Source organism: Manihot esculenta, chromosome 13 (assembly GCF_001659605.2).
Source record: "Manihot esculenta cultivar AM560-2 chromosome 13, M.esculenta_v8, whole genome shotgun sequence".
NCBI classification, from domain to species: Eukaryota; Viridiplantae; Streptophyta; class Magnoliopsida; order Malpighiales; family Euphorbiaceae; genus Manihot; species Manihot esculenta.
Window position 1 is genome coordinate 29,658,066 of NC_035173.2, and position 19,612 is coordinate 29,677,677.

The 19,612-nt window shown below is 45.6% G+C and overlaps 1 protein-coding gene across 1 annotated transcript; it reads left to right on the top strand.

Moving 5' to 3' along the window:
• The first annotated feature begins 588 nt into the window (after positions 1-588).
• Positions 589-1,091, top strand: LOC122721517. The gene is made up of 2 exons (XM_043949371.1): positions 589-891; positions 1,050-1,091. Exons 1-2 carry the CDS (start codon positions 589-591, stop codon positions 1,089-1,091), a joined length of 345 nt encoding a protein of 114 aa, XP_043805306.1.
• The last annotated feature ends 18,521 nt before the right edge of the window (positions 1,092-19,612 follow it).

Here is a 19,612-nt window from a genome sequence, read left to right on the forward strand (position 1 = left end):
TAAGTTGTTTCTCACTTAGAAGCACTTTGAATATTGAAAATTGCATCTTATTAGGTTGTATCCTGATTTATGAAGAAATTTTATTAGTTTAGTTGGTGTTGAAAGAATAACTGCTAATAAATAAACCGCAACTCAATAAGTATGGGTTAATCAAACGGTGAGTACAAAGAAATGCAAGCGTCTCTTCTTTGAGACTATGCCGAACTAACAATACCGAATTGATGACAAACTGAAAAATACAGAATTAATATCGAACTGGAAAATACCGAACTGATACTGAATTAAAAAGTCGCGCCTTCCGAATTCAGGGAATTTAAATGAAAAATGAATATTTAGTTATGAAAGTAGTTAACATTTTGTTGAAAAGAACCTCTAGATTATTTTAGTAGTTTCCGCTTTTGTATATATAAGTTAATACAAAACAAGCAATATACATGAGTTTTTTTGTCTCTTTTATTTTCTGTTATCATTGTTATTTTCTGTTCATAGTATTAGAGCTTGACGATCAAGCTTCCGTAGCAGCTATGGCTAGTATCAGTGACGTGATCCCAACTATGAACCAAAAGGGCCACCTCACTCTGCATAAATATGACTTGGAGCATATTGATGCTGATCGCATTGCGAGCTAAGAATAAGGTTGGCTTTGTCACAGGAAAACACAAGAAACCTGAGGAAGACTCTCAGGATTTTGAGCAATGGCGGAAAGTCGACAGCATGGTGATTTCTTGGATTCTTAACTTTATTTTCAAAGAAATTGTGGAGGTATTTTTGTATACCACGACTTCTCATGAACTATGGAAAGAGTTCGCTCAATGCTTTGGAAGCAGCAATGGACCTCAAATCTACCAGATCGTGAGAGAAATCAGCTCATTCCAACAAGGTAACATGAATGTAATAATTTACTTTACTAAACTCAAAAAAGTTTGGGATGAATTATTATGTGTTAGACCATTTCCTGTATGTACTTGTGGTGCTGCAAATAAGCTTGGCAGAATCCGATGTTTGAGATAGAAAGGAATGTATTTTTAACCATTTTTCAATCATTGTAGAGCTACATAGAAGATTTGAATGAAGTTGGAGAGGAGAGTTGAACCATATAGACATAGCATGCAAGCATGAAAAGGAAAGATGGTCTAATGTTTCCTTAGCACCACAAATAGTACATTCCCGAGATAGATGTTCAATACAGTTACGCCAAAAAGCTTTGCAAGGTAATTTTTCAAGTCAGAATAGCCATAAAAAGATCTGGATTTTACTAGGGAGGTGAAGTTTCCATAGGTTCTTTCAAAAGGTTGCATTGTCGGAAACTGAAGAAAGACTTGAACCTCCGTGATTGATCAATGCTTGCAACCTTTTTAACTCTCTGGTTGTCTAGTATCCTAAGCGAATAGAATATTCTCCCTTTCTATTAAAGTGCCAAATAAGCCTATCTTCCCTAAGATGCAGAGAGAAATTCAAAAATATGGTCGATATCATCCTTCTAAAAAATGGACAATAGTGTTGCTTTGTTCTAGGATCTTGTATGTGAATCAATCAATTACGACACTCATGTGATGGAAGAATCATAGTTATCTTTAACCCTCAGAGTATTCGGGAAAACCCATGACACCCATGGTTCTTCCTTACAAAAGATATGCTCTCCAACTCCCATATTCCATCTTATCCTTGCTTGAGAACTTCTCTAATGTAATACCCGGCTAGAGTCCGGCATCAGAACTTGCCCGATGTAATACCCGGCTAGACTCCGGTATCAGAATTCCTACCGTCCGGTGGAATCTCGGATGTCGGAAGCCTCTAGTAGGGTAGAAACATGTTTTCATAATATGTTTTAATGTATTTCATGATTTTAATTAAAAAGGAAATGAGTTTTTGCATGAAAACAACCTTGGAGGAAAATCCAGGTTCGGCCGCCGAACCTCAAGTTCGGTCGCCGAACATGCAGGCATTTCGGGTGTGCCTTAGGCCCCCGAAGGCATAAGTGAGGGAAGTCCAGGTTCGGCAGCCGAACCTCAAGTTCGGCCGCCGAACATGGCATGCATGCGGAGGCACGTTCGGCCCCCGAACGTGGCCTGGCCAGCCACTATAAAAGGGTCCCTTAGCCGAAAACGGGCGAGCTTTTTCCCCATTTTCGGCCAAGGTGAGCTCTCCGCCGCCCCTCACCGATCTTGAGTTCTTTTCCTTCAAATCTTTCACGATTTTCACAAGTTTTCATCTTGTTTTGAAGATTTTCAAGTTTTGAGCAAGTTTTGAGCTTGGAGACCCAAGGAAGTTGGAAATCTCCTATCTCCAAGATTAGGTCGTCTCTCTCTCGATCTTCAAGAGGTAAGAGCCGATCTTAAGCTCATTCCATGTTTTCAGTAAGTTTTATGAAGATCTATGGGGTAGAATGCATGTTTAGCTTATAGTTAGGTTTTTGAGTTTATGTTGTGTTTTTGAGCAATGTGGCTTGCAAATGCATGTTTGATGTGTTGTAGATGGGGTTTGAGATAGTTTGAAGCCCCTAGGAGCTTGTATGCTTGTGTATGTGTGTTGTAGAATAGGTTTATACATGTTTGGATGGAATGGGAGGCGTATATGCATAGAAGAGCTGAGTTTCTGCCATTCTGGGAGAAACCAGGTTCGGCAGCCGAAAGAACTTTCGGCCGCCGAACATGCTTGTGGAGGCAGCCTTCGGCTGCCGAAGCTTGCCCCCGAAAGAGGACTTTCGCCTCTGTCTGGGAGTTTCGGCCGCCGAAAGTGTCGCCGAACATGCATGAGTTTCGCCTCTGTTTGGGAGTTTCGTCTCTGTCTGGGAGTTTCCGCCGCCGAAGGTGCCGCCGAACCTGCCTGACTTTCGGCTCTGGAGGGACTTTCGGCCGCCGAACCTGCCGCCGAAAGTGCCCTGTTCAGCCTTCCTTTGCATGTTTTTGCATGATTGTTTTCAGGTGTTTTAGGGGGTTTTTGAGGGATATTTTTAGAGTTATGTTCTAGTTGTTTGGTCCCTCATTTGAGTCCACCTGTGTAGGTTCGGACCCGAGGAACCGAGGACCCCAGCAGTGAGTTCAGCTGCTTTTGAGTCAGTAGAGCTTCAGCCAGAGGTGAGTAGAATAAACCTTTACGATTTAAAGCAAATAAATTATAAAGTTTTTAGCATGTTCATGCATCATGAATGCCATGTGATGAAATAGGTTGTTTGCATTAGAATTGTTATATGTTGCATTGCATTTATGATGTTGATGTGGATTGGTTATTGGATGACCCTTTAGTCCTCATATGATATGATGATGTTACGGCATGATATGGTATGGAAGTCCAAGTTGTACCCATTCTACGTCCCTAGCACTATGTAAGAGAAAGTCCAGGTTGTACCCATTCTACGTCCCTGGCACATTGGAATGTTATGATATGTTATGTTAAGAGAAAGACCGGTTGTACCCATTCTACATCCCGGCACTTTGGAATGTAGAGGACTATTGGTGACAATACCATCCGAGATGTGATTTGTTGTGATGTGTTGCATTACATGATGGCATGAGATTTTAAATGTTGTTTTCCATTATTCTGCTCACTGGGCTCTAGTAGCTCACCCCTTTTCCCTAATCCCCCTGGATTGCAGGTACGGGCTAGACAGAGAAGTCAAGAAGAGTAAAGTCATGTGTTTATAATAGATAGAAAGTGGACATGATAACTTGTAAGATGATGTAAAGTTTGTATAGTCATGTTATGTATAATGATATTGAGGATTAGAAGTTGTGCTTGACCCTATGGATGTTGTTATCCCTTTTAATACATTATCTTAGATGTTTTATGATGTAGATGTAAACCAACTCAACACATATTATGCCACCCATTGGGGGCATTGATGAGATCCCACAGAGGGGTCAACGTTATGATTATGACTATGTTCAGTGCATGTACAGGTTGAGTTTGGTGTATGATAGAATGTATGAAAGAAAAGTTTTAACTTTTATGTATGTTGTTGATCATGTATGGGATTAAACAAGTTTACAGGTTACATGTCAGGCTTGCTACGGGTCCCAGCGGTCTTAAGCCGATCTGGATCCTAGCGCCGGTAGCGGTCCGATTTTCGGATCGTTACAGAATGGTATCAGAGCCCTAGGTTCATATGGTCGGACCTAGAGTGTCGGGCTCATAGATGTTATAGAAGGTCAAGCACAATAGGAAGATCATGTCCACTAGGATAGGATGTAGAGTCCTGTCTTGATTGATGATGTGAAATGCCATGATTATATGCATGTGCATTAATGATATGTGATGTATGTGATGAGGGTTCATGTGTGCCCACATGAACCATATGATGCTAATGTTTGCTTGTTATTTGCTGCCTTTCAAAAAACAGGATGAGGAAGTCTCGTCGATCAGCAAGATTGACTGGAGTACCACCTGAGGATGAGGGCACGAGTGCCCGTCCTCCTGCATTGCCTAGGGCAATGTCATGTAGATCAAGCAGAGAAAGAGTGTCAAGGGACCCTAGAAGGTCTTTTGATGCTAGCAGAAGGGGGACAGATAGAGGAGGAAGTTCTTCAGATGTGAGGGAGGTTATGGAAGAGGATCAGAGGAGGGATGGGAATCTGGATGTCAACATGACGGAAGAAGGGACAGGGGAGTCTCAGGGAGGCGCTCAGGCTTCGGGGTATGGTTTTCCACCCCATTATCCACCCTTCCCACAGGGTTCAGGGTATCCGATGGGAGGCACATCGGATTACTCCAGCTTTAACTCCTACCCTACCTACATGCCTTATCCACCTTTCTATCCACCTCACCCCCAGTACCCAGCTTATCCACCCTCACCCTTTTATCCTCACCCTGCAAACCCCACCTCGGGGAATGCTGCACCCCCACCTCCACCACCTACAGAACCAGCAGCCCCAGCTACTCAACCTTCTAGACCTAGCTCAGCCAGTGGGAGCAAGGTCAAGATGACCGACTACATGAAGTTGGGTGCTCCTCAGTATGAAAAAGGAGATGACCCGTTTGTGTATCTTGAGAGGGTTAAGGTGATCACAGATGAGATTGGGGCTGATGACAGTAGAGCCATTCAGATGGCTGGGTTCACGCTTAAGTGCAAGAAGGCACGGGAGTGGTTCAAGAATTATGTGAACCCGAGAGTAGACAGCATGTCTTGGGAGGAGTTTGCAAACGAGTTTGCAGGATGGGCTTTCCCAGATAGTTCAAGGGAGCTGAAGATGATAGAGTTTGAGCAGTTGAGGCAGACTGATGAGATGGGTGTAGAGGAGTTCACAGACAGATTCTTGGAGCTGTTGCCATTTGCAGGGCAAAACCTTGACTCAGACCAGAAAAGGTCAAGGAGGTATATCATGAAACTCCACTCCAGATATTCCTCCTTGATTCAGTCAGCAGATAGGGAGAGCTTCCATGCCATAGTGGATATGGCCCGGAAAATGGAGGCCAGTGCCATCGTTCAGGGAACAATCAGACAGTCAGTGGCACAGCCTTCTGGTTCCAAGACCCCAGGCTCTTCTTCTCTAAGTGCAGCAGCTTCAGGTAGCAAAAAGTGGAGTAACACCACTAGGAAGCCCAAGAAGAAGAAGTTCTGGAACAAAGTCAAGTCTAGTCTGGGATTAGGGAGTGACTCAAGCTCTGGTGCGGATAATGCAGTTTGTGCAAAGTGTAGTAGGCCACACAGGGGAGTTTGCCGGGCTGGGACAGCAGCCTGCTTCAGATGCGGGCCAGAGGGACACATGGCTCGGGAGTGTCCTAGGGCAGCTTTTGGAGCACAGTCTCAGCAGACAGCTTCTGGCAGTGTGTGTAACAACCCGAAAATCGGACCGCTACCGGCGCTAGGATCCGGGTCGACTTAAGGCCGCCGGGACCCGTAGCAAGCCAAACATACATCCTGTGAACCTGCTTAATCCCATACATGATCAACAACATATATAAAAGTTAAAACTTTTCTTTCATTCATTTTCTCATACACCAAACTCAACCTGCGCATGCACTGAATATAGCCATAATCATAAACATTGGCCCCTCTGTGGAACCTCATCAATGCCCCCAAATGGGTGGCATAACATGTGTTGAGTTGGTTTACATCTACATCATAAAACATCTAAGATCATGTAACAAAAGGGATTACAATATCCATAGAGTCAAGCACAACTTCTAAACCTCAATCTCATAATCAACATATACATGACATAACTATTCATAAATTTTACATCATCTTACAATTTATCATGTCCACTTTCTAACTATTACAATTACAAGACTTTACTCTTCTTGACTTCTCTGTCTAGCCCGTACCTGCAATCCTGGGGGATTAGGGAAAAGGGGTGAGCTACTAGAGCCCAGTGAGCAGAATAATAAAACATTTGAAACATATGATAACATGAAATGCATCACATCACAGCTAATCACATCAAGGATGAATTTGTCACTAATAGTCCTCTACATGTTCCAACTGTGCCAGGGGCGTAGAATGGGCCTCACTGGTCTTTTTCTTACATAATCATAACATAGCTTGACATAACATTCCATAATGCCAGGGGCGTAGAATGGGCCTCACTGGTCTTTCTCTTACATAGTGCCAAGGGCGTAGAATGGGCCTCACTGGTCTTTCATACCGTATCATCATCATATCATATCATACGAGGACTAAAGGATCATTCAACATTCATCCACATCATCAACATATAATGCAATGCAACATATTCGTGATTTCTAATGCAAACAACCTAAATATCTCATGTCATTCATGATGCGTGAATCATGCTAAAACGGGTTTATTATTTAAAAGCATGAGAGTTATTCTACTCACCTCTAGCTGAAGCTCTACTGACTCAGAAGCAGCTGAACTCACTGCTGGGGTCCTCGGTTCCTCGGGTCCGAACCTACACAGGTGGACTCAAATGAGGGACCAACCAAACATGAACATAACTCTAAACTACTCCCCAAAAACCCCCCTGAAACATCATGAAACAATCATGCAAAACATGTAAAAGAAGGCTGGACAGGGCACTTTCGGCGGCAGGTTCGGCAGCCGAAAGTCCCTCCAGAGCCGAAAGTCAGGCAGGTTCGGCGTCACCTTCGGCGGCCGAAACTCCCAGACAGAGGCGAAACTCATGCATGTTCGGCGGCACCTTCGGCGGCTGAAACTCCCAGACAGAGACGAAAGTCTCCTTTCGGGGGCAAGCTTCGGCAGCCGAAGGCTGCCTCCACAAGAGGGTTCGGCGGCCGAAAGTCCTTTCGGCTGTCGAACCTGGTTTCCCCCGAAGGGCAGAAACTTGGTTCAAACATGCACAAATGCCTCAAACTCATGCCATTATGCATTTAGCTCAACCAAAACATGCATACAAGCTCCTAGGGGTCTCAAACTACCTTAAATCCCAACTACAACACATCAAGCAACACAAATCCAACATACATTGCTCAAAACATAACATAAACTCAAAAACCTAACTATAAGCTAAACATGCATTCTACCCCAAAGATCTTCATAAAACTAACTTTAAACATGCAATGAGCTTAAGATCGGCTCTTACCTCTTGAAGATCGAGAGAGAGACGACCTAAAACTCGGAGGTGGGAGAGAGTGGGTTCTTGAACCTCCAAGCTCCAAAACTTTGCTCAAAAGCTCAAATCTTCAAAACAAAGTTAAAACAGATGAAAATCTTGAAAGATCTAGAGGAAAAACATCAAAGATTGGTGAGGGACGGCGGAGAGCTCACCTTGGCCGAAAATGGGGAAAAAGCTCGCCCGTTTTCGGCTAAGGGACCCTTTTATAGTGGCTGGCCACGCCACATTCGGGGGCCGAACGTGCCTCCGCATGCATGCCATGTTCGGCGGCCGAACTTGAGGTTCGGCGGCCGAACCTGGACTTCCCTCACTTATGCCTTCGGGGGCCTAAGGCACACCCGAAATGCATGCATGTTCGGCGGCCGAACTTTGAGTTTCGGCGGTCTAACCTGAGTTTTCCTCCAAGGGTGTTTTTATTCAAAAATTCATTTCCTCTTTACTTAATATCATCAAAAACATTAAAACATTTCATGAAAACATGGTTTTACCCTTCTAGAGGTCTCCGACATCCGAGATTCCACCGGACGATAGGAATTCTGATACCGGAGTCTAGCCGGGTATTACAGTGTGGCTCAGCCAGCAGCTCCAGCCGTGACTCAGGCCAGTGGCAGAGGCAGAGGGAGAGGGGCAGCCTCTTCTTCATCGGGTTTCAGAGGTGAAGGTCCATCAGCTCCAGCACGGATCTTCACGATGACTCAACAGGAGGCAGATGCATCTAACACCGTGGTGGCAGGTAACTTAGTCATTGGTTGTTCAGATGTGTATGCCTTGATGGACCCTGGTGCATCTCATTCTTTTATTGCTCTGAGAGCCGTTCAGAGGTTGGGGTTGATGATCTCTGAGCTAGAGTGTCCTCTCTGGGTCAGTGGACCCAAGTGTGATCCATCAGTGGCAGAGTCAGTCTGCCAGTGCAGTCCAATCTTTGTTGAGGGAAGATGCCTTTCCGCCGACCTTATGGTTCTAGACTTGACAGATTTTGACGTCATTCTAGGGATGGACTGGTTATCTACCCATGGTGCTACCTTGGACTGTAGGGACAAGGTAGTCAGGTTCAGAGGTCAGGATGGGTCAGAGGTTTTCTTCAGGGGAGACAGGAGGGGTATACCTAGAGGTCTGATATCAGCTCTTCAGGCTCGTAGGTTGCTTAGGAAGGGGTGTCAGGGGTATTTGGCTCACGTGAGAGAGCTTAGCAGTCAAGTTAGAGAGCCCGCCTCGGTGTCAGTGGTTAGAGAGTTTCTAGACGTCTTCCCAGACGAGCTGCCAGGTTTACCACCTGCTAGGGAGATAGAGTTCGAGATAGAATTGATGCCTGGAACCCGACCGATCTCTATCCCTCCCTACAGGATGGCTCCAGCTGAGTTGAAGGAATTGAAAGAACAGTTGCAAGAGCTGGTAGAAAAGGGCTTCATCCGACCGAGCACCTCACCTTGGGGTGCACCAGTTTTGTTTGTGAGAAAGAAGGATGGATCCCTTAGGCTTTGTATCGAATACAGGCAGTTGAACAAAGTCACTACCAAGAATAAGTACCCGTTGCCTAGGATCGACGATCTATTTGACCAGCTAGCCGGAGCAGGTTGTTTCTCCAAAATAGATCTGAGATCGGGGTACCATCAGCTAAGGATAAGGGAAGAAGATGTGCCAAAGACAGCTTTCAGGACCAGATATAGGCATTTTGAGTTCCTTGTAATGCCGTTCGGGTTAACCAACGCCCCTGCAGCATTCATGGATCTCATGAACAGAGTGTTTAGTCAATACCTGGATCACTTTGTTATTGTCTTCATAGATGATATCTTGGTGTATTCCAGGAATGCAGAGGAGCATGCCCATCATCTGAGGTTGGTTCTACAGACCTTGAGGGAGCATGGCTTGTATGCCAAGTTCTCCAAGTGTGAGTTCTGGCTGAGGAGCATCTCATTCTTGGGGCATATAGTGTCAGAGAATGGAATAGAGGTGGACCCCAAGAAGGTAGAAGTTATGGCTAACTGGCCTAGACCCACTTCAGTGACAGAAATCAGGAGTTTCTTGGGTTTGGCAGGTTACTACAGGAGGTTCGTTCAGGACTTCTCAAAAGTTGCAGCTCCTCTGACCAGACTAACCAGGAAAAATCAGAAGTTTGTGTGGACCGACCAGTGCGAAGAGAGTTTTGAAGAGCTTAAGAAGGGGTTGACTTCAGCACCAGTGTTAGCTCTGCCATCTAGTGATGAAGACTTTACAGTCTTTTGTGATGCGTCCCGTGTGGGACTGGGTTGTATACTAATGCAGAATGAGAGGGTGATTGGTTATGCTTCTAGGCAGCTGAAGAAGCATGAGTTGAATTACCCCACACATGACCTTGAGATGGCAGCAGTAATCTTTGCACTCAAGATGTGGAGGCACTACCTCTATGGAGTAAAATGTGAGATCTTTACAGATCATAAGAGCCTGCAGTACATCCTGAGTCAAAGAGATTTGAACTTGAGGCAGAGAAGGTGGGTAGAGCTGTTGAGTGATTATGATTGCACGATTCAGTATCATCCGAGTAAGGCGAACGTCATGGCAGACGCCCTAAGCCGGAAGTCACTAGGCAGTCTATCCCACATCGCGGCTGAGAGGAGACCAGTGGTGAAGGAGTTTTGCAAGCTTATTGACGAAGGTCTACAGTTGGAGTTGTCTGGTACAGGTGCTTTAGTGGCCCAGATGAGAGTGACACCTGTGTTTCTGGAGCAAGTGGCTCAGAAACAGCATGAGGACCCAAAGCTAGTGAAGATTGCCAGGACTGTTCAGTCAGGCAAGGACAGTGAGTTCAGATTTGACAATAAGGGGATCCTCCGCTATGGGAGTCGATTGTGTGTACCAGATGACATAGGGCTAAAAGGAGACATTATGAGAGAGGCTCATAATGCAAGATACAACGTTCACCCCGGAGCCACCAAGATGTATCAAGATCTGAAGAAAGTTTATTGGTGGCCAGCGATGAAGAAAGAAGTTGTACAGTTTGTGTCAGCCTGCGAAGTGTGTCAGAGGGTGAAGCTGGAACATCAGAAGCCGGCTGGAATGCTTAACCCGCTACCTATTCCAGAGTGAAAATGGGAGAATATAGCTATGGACTTCGTAGTGGGGTTACCGGCGACGTCCAACAGATTGGACTCCATATGGGTGATTGTGGACAGACTCACCAAATCTGCTCACTTCATCCCTGTCAGGAGTGGTTATTCTGTGGACAAGTTGGCGCAGGTGTATGTAGAAGAGATCGTCAGGCTGCATGGGGTTCCTGTTTCAATAGTGTCCGATAGAGGACCCCAGTTCACCTCCAGTTTTTGGCGGAGTCTGCAGAATGCCATGGGTACCAGGTTGGATTTCAGTATTGCCTTTCACCCCCAGACTGACGGACAGTCAGAAAGGACCATCCAGACTATCGAGGATATGCTTAGAATGTGTGTGCTAGATTTTGGCGGTTCTTGGAGGCAGCATCTACCTTTGGTGGAGTTTGCCTACAATAACAGCCATCATGCTAGCATCGGGATGGCCCCATATGAAGCTTTGTATGGGAGGAAGTGCAGATCACCTGTTTGCTGGGAAGAGGTTGGAGAAAAGGTCTTGGCAGGGCCTGAGCTAGTAGAGATTACCAGCAGGGTGGTACCCATAATCAGAGAAAGGATCAAGATTGCTGCAAGCAGACAGAAGAGTTATGCAGACATCCGCAGACGGCAAGTGGAGTTTCAGGAGGGGGATCTGGTATTGCTCAAGGTGTCTCCAATGAAAGGAGTGGTTCGCTTTGGGAAGAAAGGTAAACTAGCCCCACGATACATCGGACCCTTTGAAGTCTTGCAAAAGATTGGAAATGTGTCGTACAAGCTGGATTTACCTGCTTCAATGGAAAGAATCCATCCGGTTTTCCATGTTTCCATGTTGAGAAAGTTCGTGTCAGATCCGGGCAAGGTTCTTAGTGAGCCTGATGTGCAGATCCAAGAAGATCTCACCTATGTTGAGCAGCCAGTACGGATCCTAGACACCCAGATCAGGAAGCTGAGAAACAAGGAAATCCCGATGGTGAAAGTCCTGTGGAACCACCACAATATGGAAGAATGCACTTGGGAGACACGGGAGTCCATGCTCCAGCAATACCCTTATCTTTTCTAAGGTTAGTTCCTTATGAGTTTTATATGCTTTGCATGTATGATATGTGTATGCCATGCTATGTGCTAGTTGAGGAACAATCGGGGACAAATGTTCTTAAAGGGGGGAGAATGTAATACCCGGCTAGACTTCGGTATCGGAATTCCTACCGTCCGATGGAATCTCGGATGTCGGAAGCCTCTAGTAGGGTAGAAACATGTTTTCATAATATGTTTTAATGTATTTTATGATTTTAATTAAAAAGGAAATGAGTTTTTGCATGAAAACAACCTTGGAGGAAAACCCAGGTTCGGCCGCCGAACCTCAAGTTCGGCCGCCGAACATGCAGGCATTTCGGGTGTGCCTTATGCCCCCGAAGGCATAAGTGAGGGAAGTCCAGGTTCGGCTGCCGAACCTCAAGTTCGGCCGCCGAACATGGCATGCATGCGGAGGCACGTTCGGCCCCCGAACGTGGCCTGGCCAGCCACTATAAAAAGGTCCCTTAGCCGAAAACGGGCGAGCTTTTTCCCCATTTTCGGCCAAGGTGAGCTCTCCGCCGCCCCTCACCGATCTTGAGTTCTTTTCCTTCAAATCTTTCACGATTTTCACAAGTTTTCATCTTGTTTTGAAGATTTTCAAGTTTTGAGCAAGTTTTGAGCTTGGAGACCCAAGGAAGTTGGAAATCTCCCATCTCCAAGATTAGGTCGTCTCTCTCTCGATCTTCAAGAGGTAAGAGCCGATCTTAAGCTCATTCCATGTTTTCAGTAAGTTTTATGAAGATCTATGGGGTAGAATGCATGTTTAGCTTATAGTTAGGTTTTTGAGTTTATGTTGTGTTTTTGAGCAATGTGGCTTGCAAATGCATGTTTGATGTGTTGTAGATGGGGTTTTAGATAGTTTGAAGCCCCTAGGAGCTTGTATGCTTGTGTATGTGTGTTGTAGAATAGGTTTATACATGTTTGGATGGAATGGGAGGCGTATATGCATAGAAGAGCTGAGTTTCTGTCATTATGGGAGAAACCAGGTTCGGCAGCCGAAAGAACTTTCGGCCGCCGAACATGCTTGTGGAGGCAGCCTTCGGCTGCCGAAGCTTGCCCCCGAAAGAGGACTTTCGCCTCTGTCTGGGAGTTTCGGCCGCCGAAAGTGCCGCCGAACATGCATGAGTTTCGCCTCTGTCTGGGAGTTTCGGCCGCCGAAGGTGCCGCCGAACCTGCCTGACTTTCGGCTTTGGAGGGACTTTCGGCCGCCGAACCTGCCGCCGAAAGTGCCCTGTTCAGCCTTCCTTTGCATGTTTTTGCATGATTGTTTTCAGGTGTTTTAGGGGGTTTTTGGGGGATATTTTTAGAGTTATGTTCTAGTTGTTTGGTCCCTCATTTGAGTCCACCTGTGTAGGTTCGGACCCGAGGAACCGAGGACCCCAGCAGTGAGTTCAGCTGCTTCTGAGTCAGTAGAGCTTCAGCCAGAGGTGAGTAGAATAAACCTTTACGATTTAAAGCAAATAAATTATAAAGTTTTTAGCATGTTCATGCATCATGAATGCCATGTGATGAAATAGGTTGTTTGCATTAGAATTCACGAATATGTTGTATTGCATTTATGATGTTGATGTGGATTGATTATTGGATGACCCTTTAGTCCTCATATGATATGATGATGTTACGGCATGATATGGTATAGAAGTCCAGGTTGTACCCATTCTACGTCCCTGGCACTATGTAAGAGAAAGTCCAGGTTGTACCCATTCTACGTCTCTGGCACATTGGAATGTTATGATATGTTATGTTAAGAGAAAGACCGGTTGTACCCATTCTACGTCCCGACACTTTGGAATGTAGAGGACTATTGGTGACAATACCATCCGAGATGTGATTTGTTGTGATGTGTTGCATTACATGATGGCATGAGATGTTAAATGTTTTTTTCCATTATTTTGCTCACTGGGCTCTAGTAGCTCACCCCTTTTCCCTAATCCCCCAGGATTGCAGGTACGGGCTAGACAGAGAAGTCAAGAAGAGTAAAGTCATGTGTTTGTAATAGATAGAAAGTGGACATGATAACTTGTAAGATGATGTAAAGTTTGTATAGTCATGTTATGTATAATGATATTGAGGATTAGAAGTTGTGCTTGACCCTATGGATGTTGTTATCCCTTTTAATACATGATCTTAGATGTTTTATGATGTAGATGTAAACCAACTCAACACATGTTATGCCACCCATTGGGGGCATTGATGAGATCCCACAGAGGGGTCAAGGTTATGATTATGACTATGTTCAGTGCATGTACAGGTTGAGTTTGGTGTATGATAGAATGTATGAAAGAAAAGTTTTAATTTTTATGTATGTTGTTGATCATGTATGGGATTAAACAGGTTTACAGGTTACATGTCAGGCTTGCTACGGGTCCCGGCGGCCTTAAGCCGATCTGGATCCTAGCGCCGGTAGCGGTCCGATTTTTGGGTCGTTACACCCGAGCTCTTCCACCGACTTATCAAGGAGGACCAGCCCGAGCTCTTCCATCGACCTGTCAAGGGCAGCCAAGTCAGGCTCTTCCACTAACTTGTCAAGGAGGATCCACTCGAGCTCTTCCTCCAACCTGTCAAAGGATGACCAAGTCAAGCTCTTCCACCGAATTATCAAGGAGGACCAGCCCGAGCTCTTCCATCAGCCTGTCAAGCGCGATCAACCGGGGTCTTCTAGCTTGAAGGTTGGCTACCTTTTAGTGGCAAGAGCCATCCACTACCATCACTGTAATACCCGGCTAGATTCCGGCATCGGAATCCCTACCTTCCGGCGGAATCTCCGTTGGAATCTGGAATTTCTGAAGATGCTAGAGTCTTCTAGAGCGGTAAAATGTGTTTCTAAAATGTTTTCACATGATTTTATGGTTTTAAATGGAAAAGAAATTGAGTTTCGAAAAGAAAAGGCCAAGGAGGAAGGACCCAGGTTCGGCCGCCGATCATGGGGCTGTTTCGGGAGTGCTTTAGGCCTCCGAAAGCTTTGAGGGCATAAACCAGGTTCGGCTGCTGAACCTCAAGTTCGGCCGCCGAACATGGGATAGTTTAGGAGGCACTTTAGGCTGCCGAAGGTGGTGAAGTTGCGAAAGCAGCTTAGGCCGCCAAAGGTGGTTGACCGGCCACCTATAAAAGGCCTTCAGACCGAAAATGGGCGAGTTTTCTCCCCATTCTCGAGCTCAGGTGTGTTCATGCCCTCCTTTGGCTGATTTCATGTTTTTCCTTCAATCTCCCAAGGTTTTTATAAGTTTTATTGTTGTCTTGAAGAGTTTTAAAGCTTAGATCGAAGTTTTGGAGCTTGGATTCTCCATATCTTCAAGTTAGGATCGTACCAACCCTCGATCTTCAAGAGGTAAGTGTAGATCCTTACTTTCCTTTACGTTTAATAAAGTTTTAAGTAAGTTTTAAGGAAGTTTTAATGCTTGAGTATGGGTAGATAAGCATGTTACGGTTTATGTGGGTTTTATGCCCAATGTATGTATATGTGATGTTTGTGTTGGGGGTTTAAGCTAGTTTGTGCCCTATATGCATGTGGGAGTGTGTTTGCATGTTTGGGAGAGAGCATGTGAGGTTTTGGGTGGTTTGGAGGTTGGTTTTGCTTGCGACAGATTCAGACCTGCTGTTCAGAGGGGACCAAGTTCGGCCGCCGAAGGTATGTTCGGCTGCCGAACCTGCATGGAAGGCAGCTTTGGCCGCCTAACGTGCCCTCGAAGGCCAGGACTTTCGAATCTGTGAGAGGCTTCGGCCGCCGAACCTGCCGCCGAAGGTGCCAGACTTTCGGCTCTGGAAGGACTTTCGGCCGCCGAAAGTGCCCCCGAACCTGCATGGCTTTCGGCTCTGGAAGGGACATTCGGCCGCCGAAGGTGCTGCCGAAAGTGCCCTGTCCAACCTTTTCATGGTTGTTTTCTATGCATGTTTTGAGATTGTTTGAGGGGGTTTTTGGGGAGTTGTTTATGAGTTGTTTAGAGTCTCTGTTAGATTGTGTTTGGCACCTCATTCGAGTCCACCTGTGTAGGATCGGACCCGAGGGACCAAGGAGGCCAGCAGAGTTAGCTGTTGCAGAGTCAGTCCAGTGTCTGCCAGAGGTGAGTAGAACTAACTCAAATATTTTAAGCATGTTTCACGCATCATGAATACCATGTATATGTAGTAGGTTGCTTGCATTAGAAATCACGAATGTGCTGCATTGCATAATTTGCTGTTGATGTGGATGGACCAAGGCGACCCTAATAGCCCTAGCTATGATATGTTACAGAAGTCATGAGGAGCCCCTTTGAGGGCCGGACATAATGAAGTCCTGAGGAGCCCGAAAGGTTGGGCATAATGAAGTCCTGAGGAGCCCGAAGAGCCGGGCACCATGAAATGTTACAGACAGAGGGAGTTTTGGTGGTCAAGTCCATCCGTTATGTGAAATATTTGTACTGTGACACATTCCATGAAAGCATATGATTTATTATTGTTTTCCATGTTCTGCTCACTGGGCTTTTTAGCTCACCCCTCTCCCCTAACCCCAGGTTTGCAGGTCAAAGGTAGTCCAGGAAGATGTCAAGGGTAAAGATTATGGTTTTGTAATAGATTAGTTGTAACGACCCGAAAATCGGACCGCTACCGGCGCTAGGATCTAGGTCGGCTTAAGGCCGCCGGGACCCGTAGCAATCCTGACATGTAACCTGTAAACCTGTTTAATCCCATACATGATCAACAAACATACATAAAAATTAAAACGTTTCTTTCATTCACTCTCTCATACACCAAACTCAACCTGCATGCACTGAACATAGACATAACTATAAACATTGATCCCTCTGTGGGACCTCCTCAATGCCCCCAATGGGTGGCATAACATGTGTTGAGTTGGTTAAACATAATCATCAATAAACCTTAAGATCATGTATCAACAAGGGATTACAATAAAATATGGTCAAACACACTTCTAAACCTCAATATCATTATACATAATATAACTATTCATAACTTTACATTTCATCATGTCCACATTCTATCTATTACATACAATGACTTCAATACTCTTGCTGACTTCCTGGTCTACCCTGTACCTGCAAACCTGGGGAATTTGGGAAAGGGGTGAGCTACTAGAGCCCAGTGAGCAGAATCATAAAGCATTTAAAACACATGCTATCATGAAATGCATCACATCACAACTAATCATATCAAGGATGAACTTGTCACCATTTAGCCCTCTACATAATCCAATCATGCCAGGGGCGTAGCGCAGGCCACACCTAGTCTTTCCCTTATACATAACATAACATACATAATCCATGGTGCCGGGGGCGTAGTGCGGGCCACGTCCGGTCTTTCTCTTACATAGTGCCAGGGGCGTAGTGCAGGCCACACCTGGACTTCCATATCATATCATCATGTCATAACATATGAGGGCTAATGGATCATTCAACATTCATCCACATCAACAACATATTATGCAATGCAACATATTCGTGATTTCTAATGCAAACAACCTAAAATATCACATGGCATCCGTGATGCATGAACATGCTCAAAACTGGTTTATTTACTTGAAACATAAAGAGTTATTCTACTCACCTCTGGCTAGCTCTGACACTGACTAAAGCAGTTGACTCACTGCTGAGGTCCTCGGTTCCTCAGGTCCGAACCTACACAGGTGGACTCAAATGAGGGACCAACATACTATAACATGACTCTGAAAAATCCCCCAAAAACCCCCCTAAAACACCTTAAAACAATCATGCAAAACATGCAAAGGAAGGCTGAACAGGGCAGGTTCAGCGGCACCTTCGGCGGCCGAAAGTCCCTCCAGAGCGGAAACCCAGGCAGGTTCGGCGGCACCTTCGACGGCCGAAAGTCCCAGACAGAGACGAAAGTCTCTTTTCGGGGGCAACTTCGGCAGCCGAAAGGCCTGCCTCCCAGGCAGGTTCGGCGGCCGAAAGTCCTTCGGCTGCCGAACCTGGTTTCTGCCAGAGGGCAGAAACTTGGTTCCCTTTGCACAAAAACCTCTCCTTCTCATTCCAACATGCATATAACTCATTCAAATCATGCAAATGAACATACATTGGCTCCTAGGGGCTTCAAACTATCTTAAACCCCAACTACAACACACAACAACAACACATTGCTCAAAATCACAACATAAGCTCATAAACCTAACCCTAAGCTAAACATGCATTCTACCTCATAGATCTTACATAAAACTTACTTAAAACATGCAATGAGCTTAAGATCGGCTCTTACCTCTTGAAGATCGAGAGAGAGACGACCTAAACTCGGAGATGGGAGAGATTTGAGTTCTTGAACCTTAAAGCTCCAAAACTTGCTCAAAACTTGAAAATCTTCAAAACAAGATGAAAACTTGTGAAAATCGTGAAAGATCTGAAGGAAAGGACTCAAGATTGGTGAGGAACGGCGGAGAGCTCACCTTGGCCGACAATGGGGAGAAAACTCGCCCGTTTTCGGCTAAGGGACCCTTTTATAGTGGCTGGCCAGGCCACGTTCGGGGGCCGAACGTGCCTCCGCATGCATGCCATGTTCGGCGGCCGAACTTGAGGTTCGGCGGCCGAACCTGGACTTCCCTCACTTATGCCTTCGGGGGCTTAAGGCACACCCGAAATGCATGCATGTTCGGCGGCCGAACTTCGAGTTTCGGCGGCCGAATCTGAGTTTTCCTCCAAGGTTGTTTTCATTCAAAAACTCATTTCATCTTTACTTAAAATTATGAAATAATTAAAACATTTTAAGAAAACATGTTTCTACCCTACTAGAGGCTTCCGACATCCGAGATTCCACCGGACGGTAGGAATTCCGATACTAGAGTCTAGCCGGGTATTACATTCTCCCCCCCTTAAGAACATTCGTCCCCGAATGTTCCTTAACTAGCACATGCAAGGCATACAACATAACATACATAAAAAACGCATAAAACTCACAAGGGACTAACCTCAGAAAAGATAAGGGTACTGCTGGAGCATGGACTCCCGTGTCTCCCAAGTGCATTCTTCCATATTGTGGTGGTTCCAAAGGACTTTCACCATCGGGATTTCTTTGTTTCTCAGCTTCCTGATCTGGGTGTCTATGATCCGTACTGGCTGTTCAACATAGGTGAGATCTTCTTAGATCTCCACATCAGGCTCACTAAGAACCTTGCTCGGATCTGACACGAACTTCCTCAACATTGAAACATGGAAAATCGGATGGATTCTTTCCATTGAAGCAGGTAAATCCAGCTTGTACGACACATTCTCAATCTTTTGCAAGACTTCAAAGGGTCTGATGTATCGTGGAGCTAGTTTACCTTTCTTTCCGAACCGAACCACTCCTTTCATTGGAGACACCTTGAGCAATACCAGATCCCCCTCCCGAAACTCTACCTGCCTTCTGCGGATGTCTGCATAACTCTTCTGTCTGCTCGCAGCAGTCTTGATTCTCTCTCTGATTATGGGTACTACCCTGCTGGTAATCTCTACTAGCTCAGGCCCTGCCAAGGCCTTTTCTCCAACTTCTTCCCAGTAAACAGGTGATCTGTACTTCCTCCCATACAAAGCTTCATATGGAGCCATCCCGATGCTAGCATGATGGCTGTTATTGTAGGCAAACTCCACCAAGGGTAGATGCTGCCTCCAAGAACCGCCAAAGTCCAGCACGCACATTCTAAGCATATCCTCTATCGTCTGGATGGTCCTTTCTGATTGTCCGTCCGTCTGTGGATGGAAAGCAGTGCTAAAATCCAACCTGGTACCCATGGCATTCTGCAGACTCCGCCAAAATCTGGAGGTGAACTGGGGCCCTCTATCCGACACTATTGAAATAGGAACCCCATGCAGCCTGACGATCTCATCAACATATACCTGCGCTAACTTGTCCACAGAATAGCCACTCCTGACAGGGATGAAGTAAGCATATTTGGTGAGTCTGTCCACAATCACCCATATGGAGTCCAATCTGTTGGACGCTGCCGGTAACCCCACTACGAAG

Bases quoted from the DNA above. Each gene is read 5' to 3' on its own strand.
- LOC122721517 (XM_043949371.1), top strand. From the start codon at position 589: ATGACTTGGAGCATATTGATGCTGATCGCATTGCGAGCTAAGAATAAG. The intron at 892-1,049 runs GTAATAATTTAC...CAATCATTGTAG, and splicing joins TCCAACAAGGTAACATGAAT to AGCTACATAGAAGATTTGAA.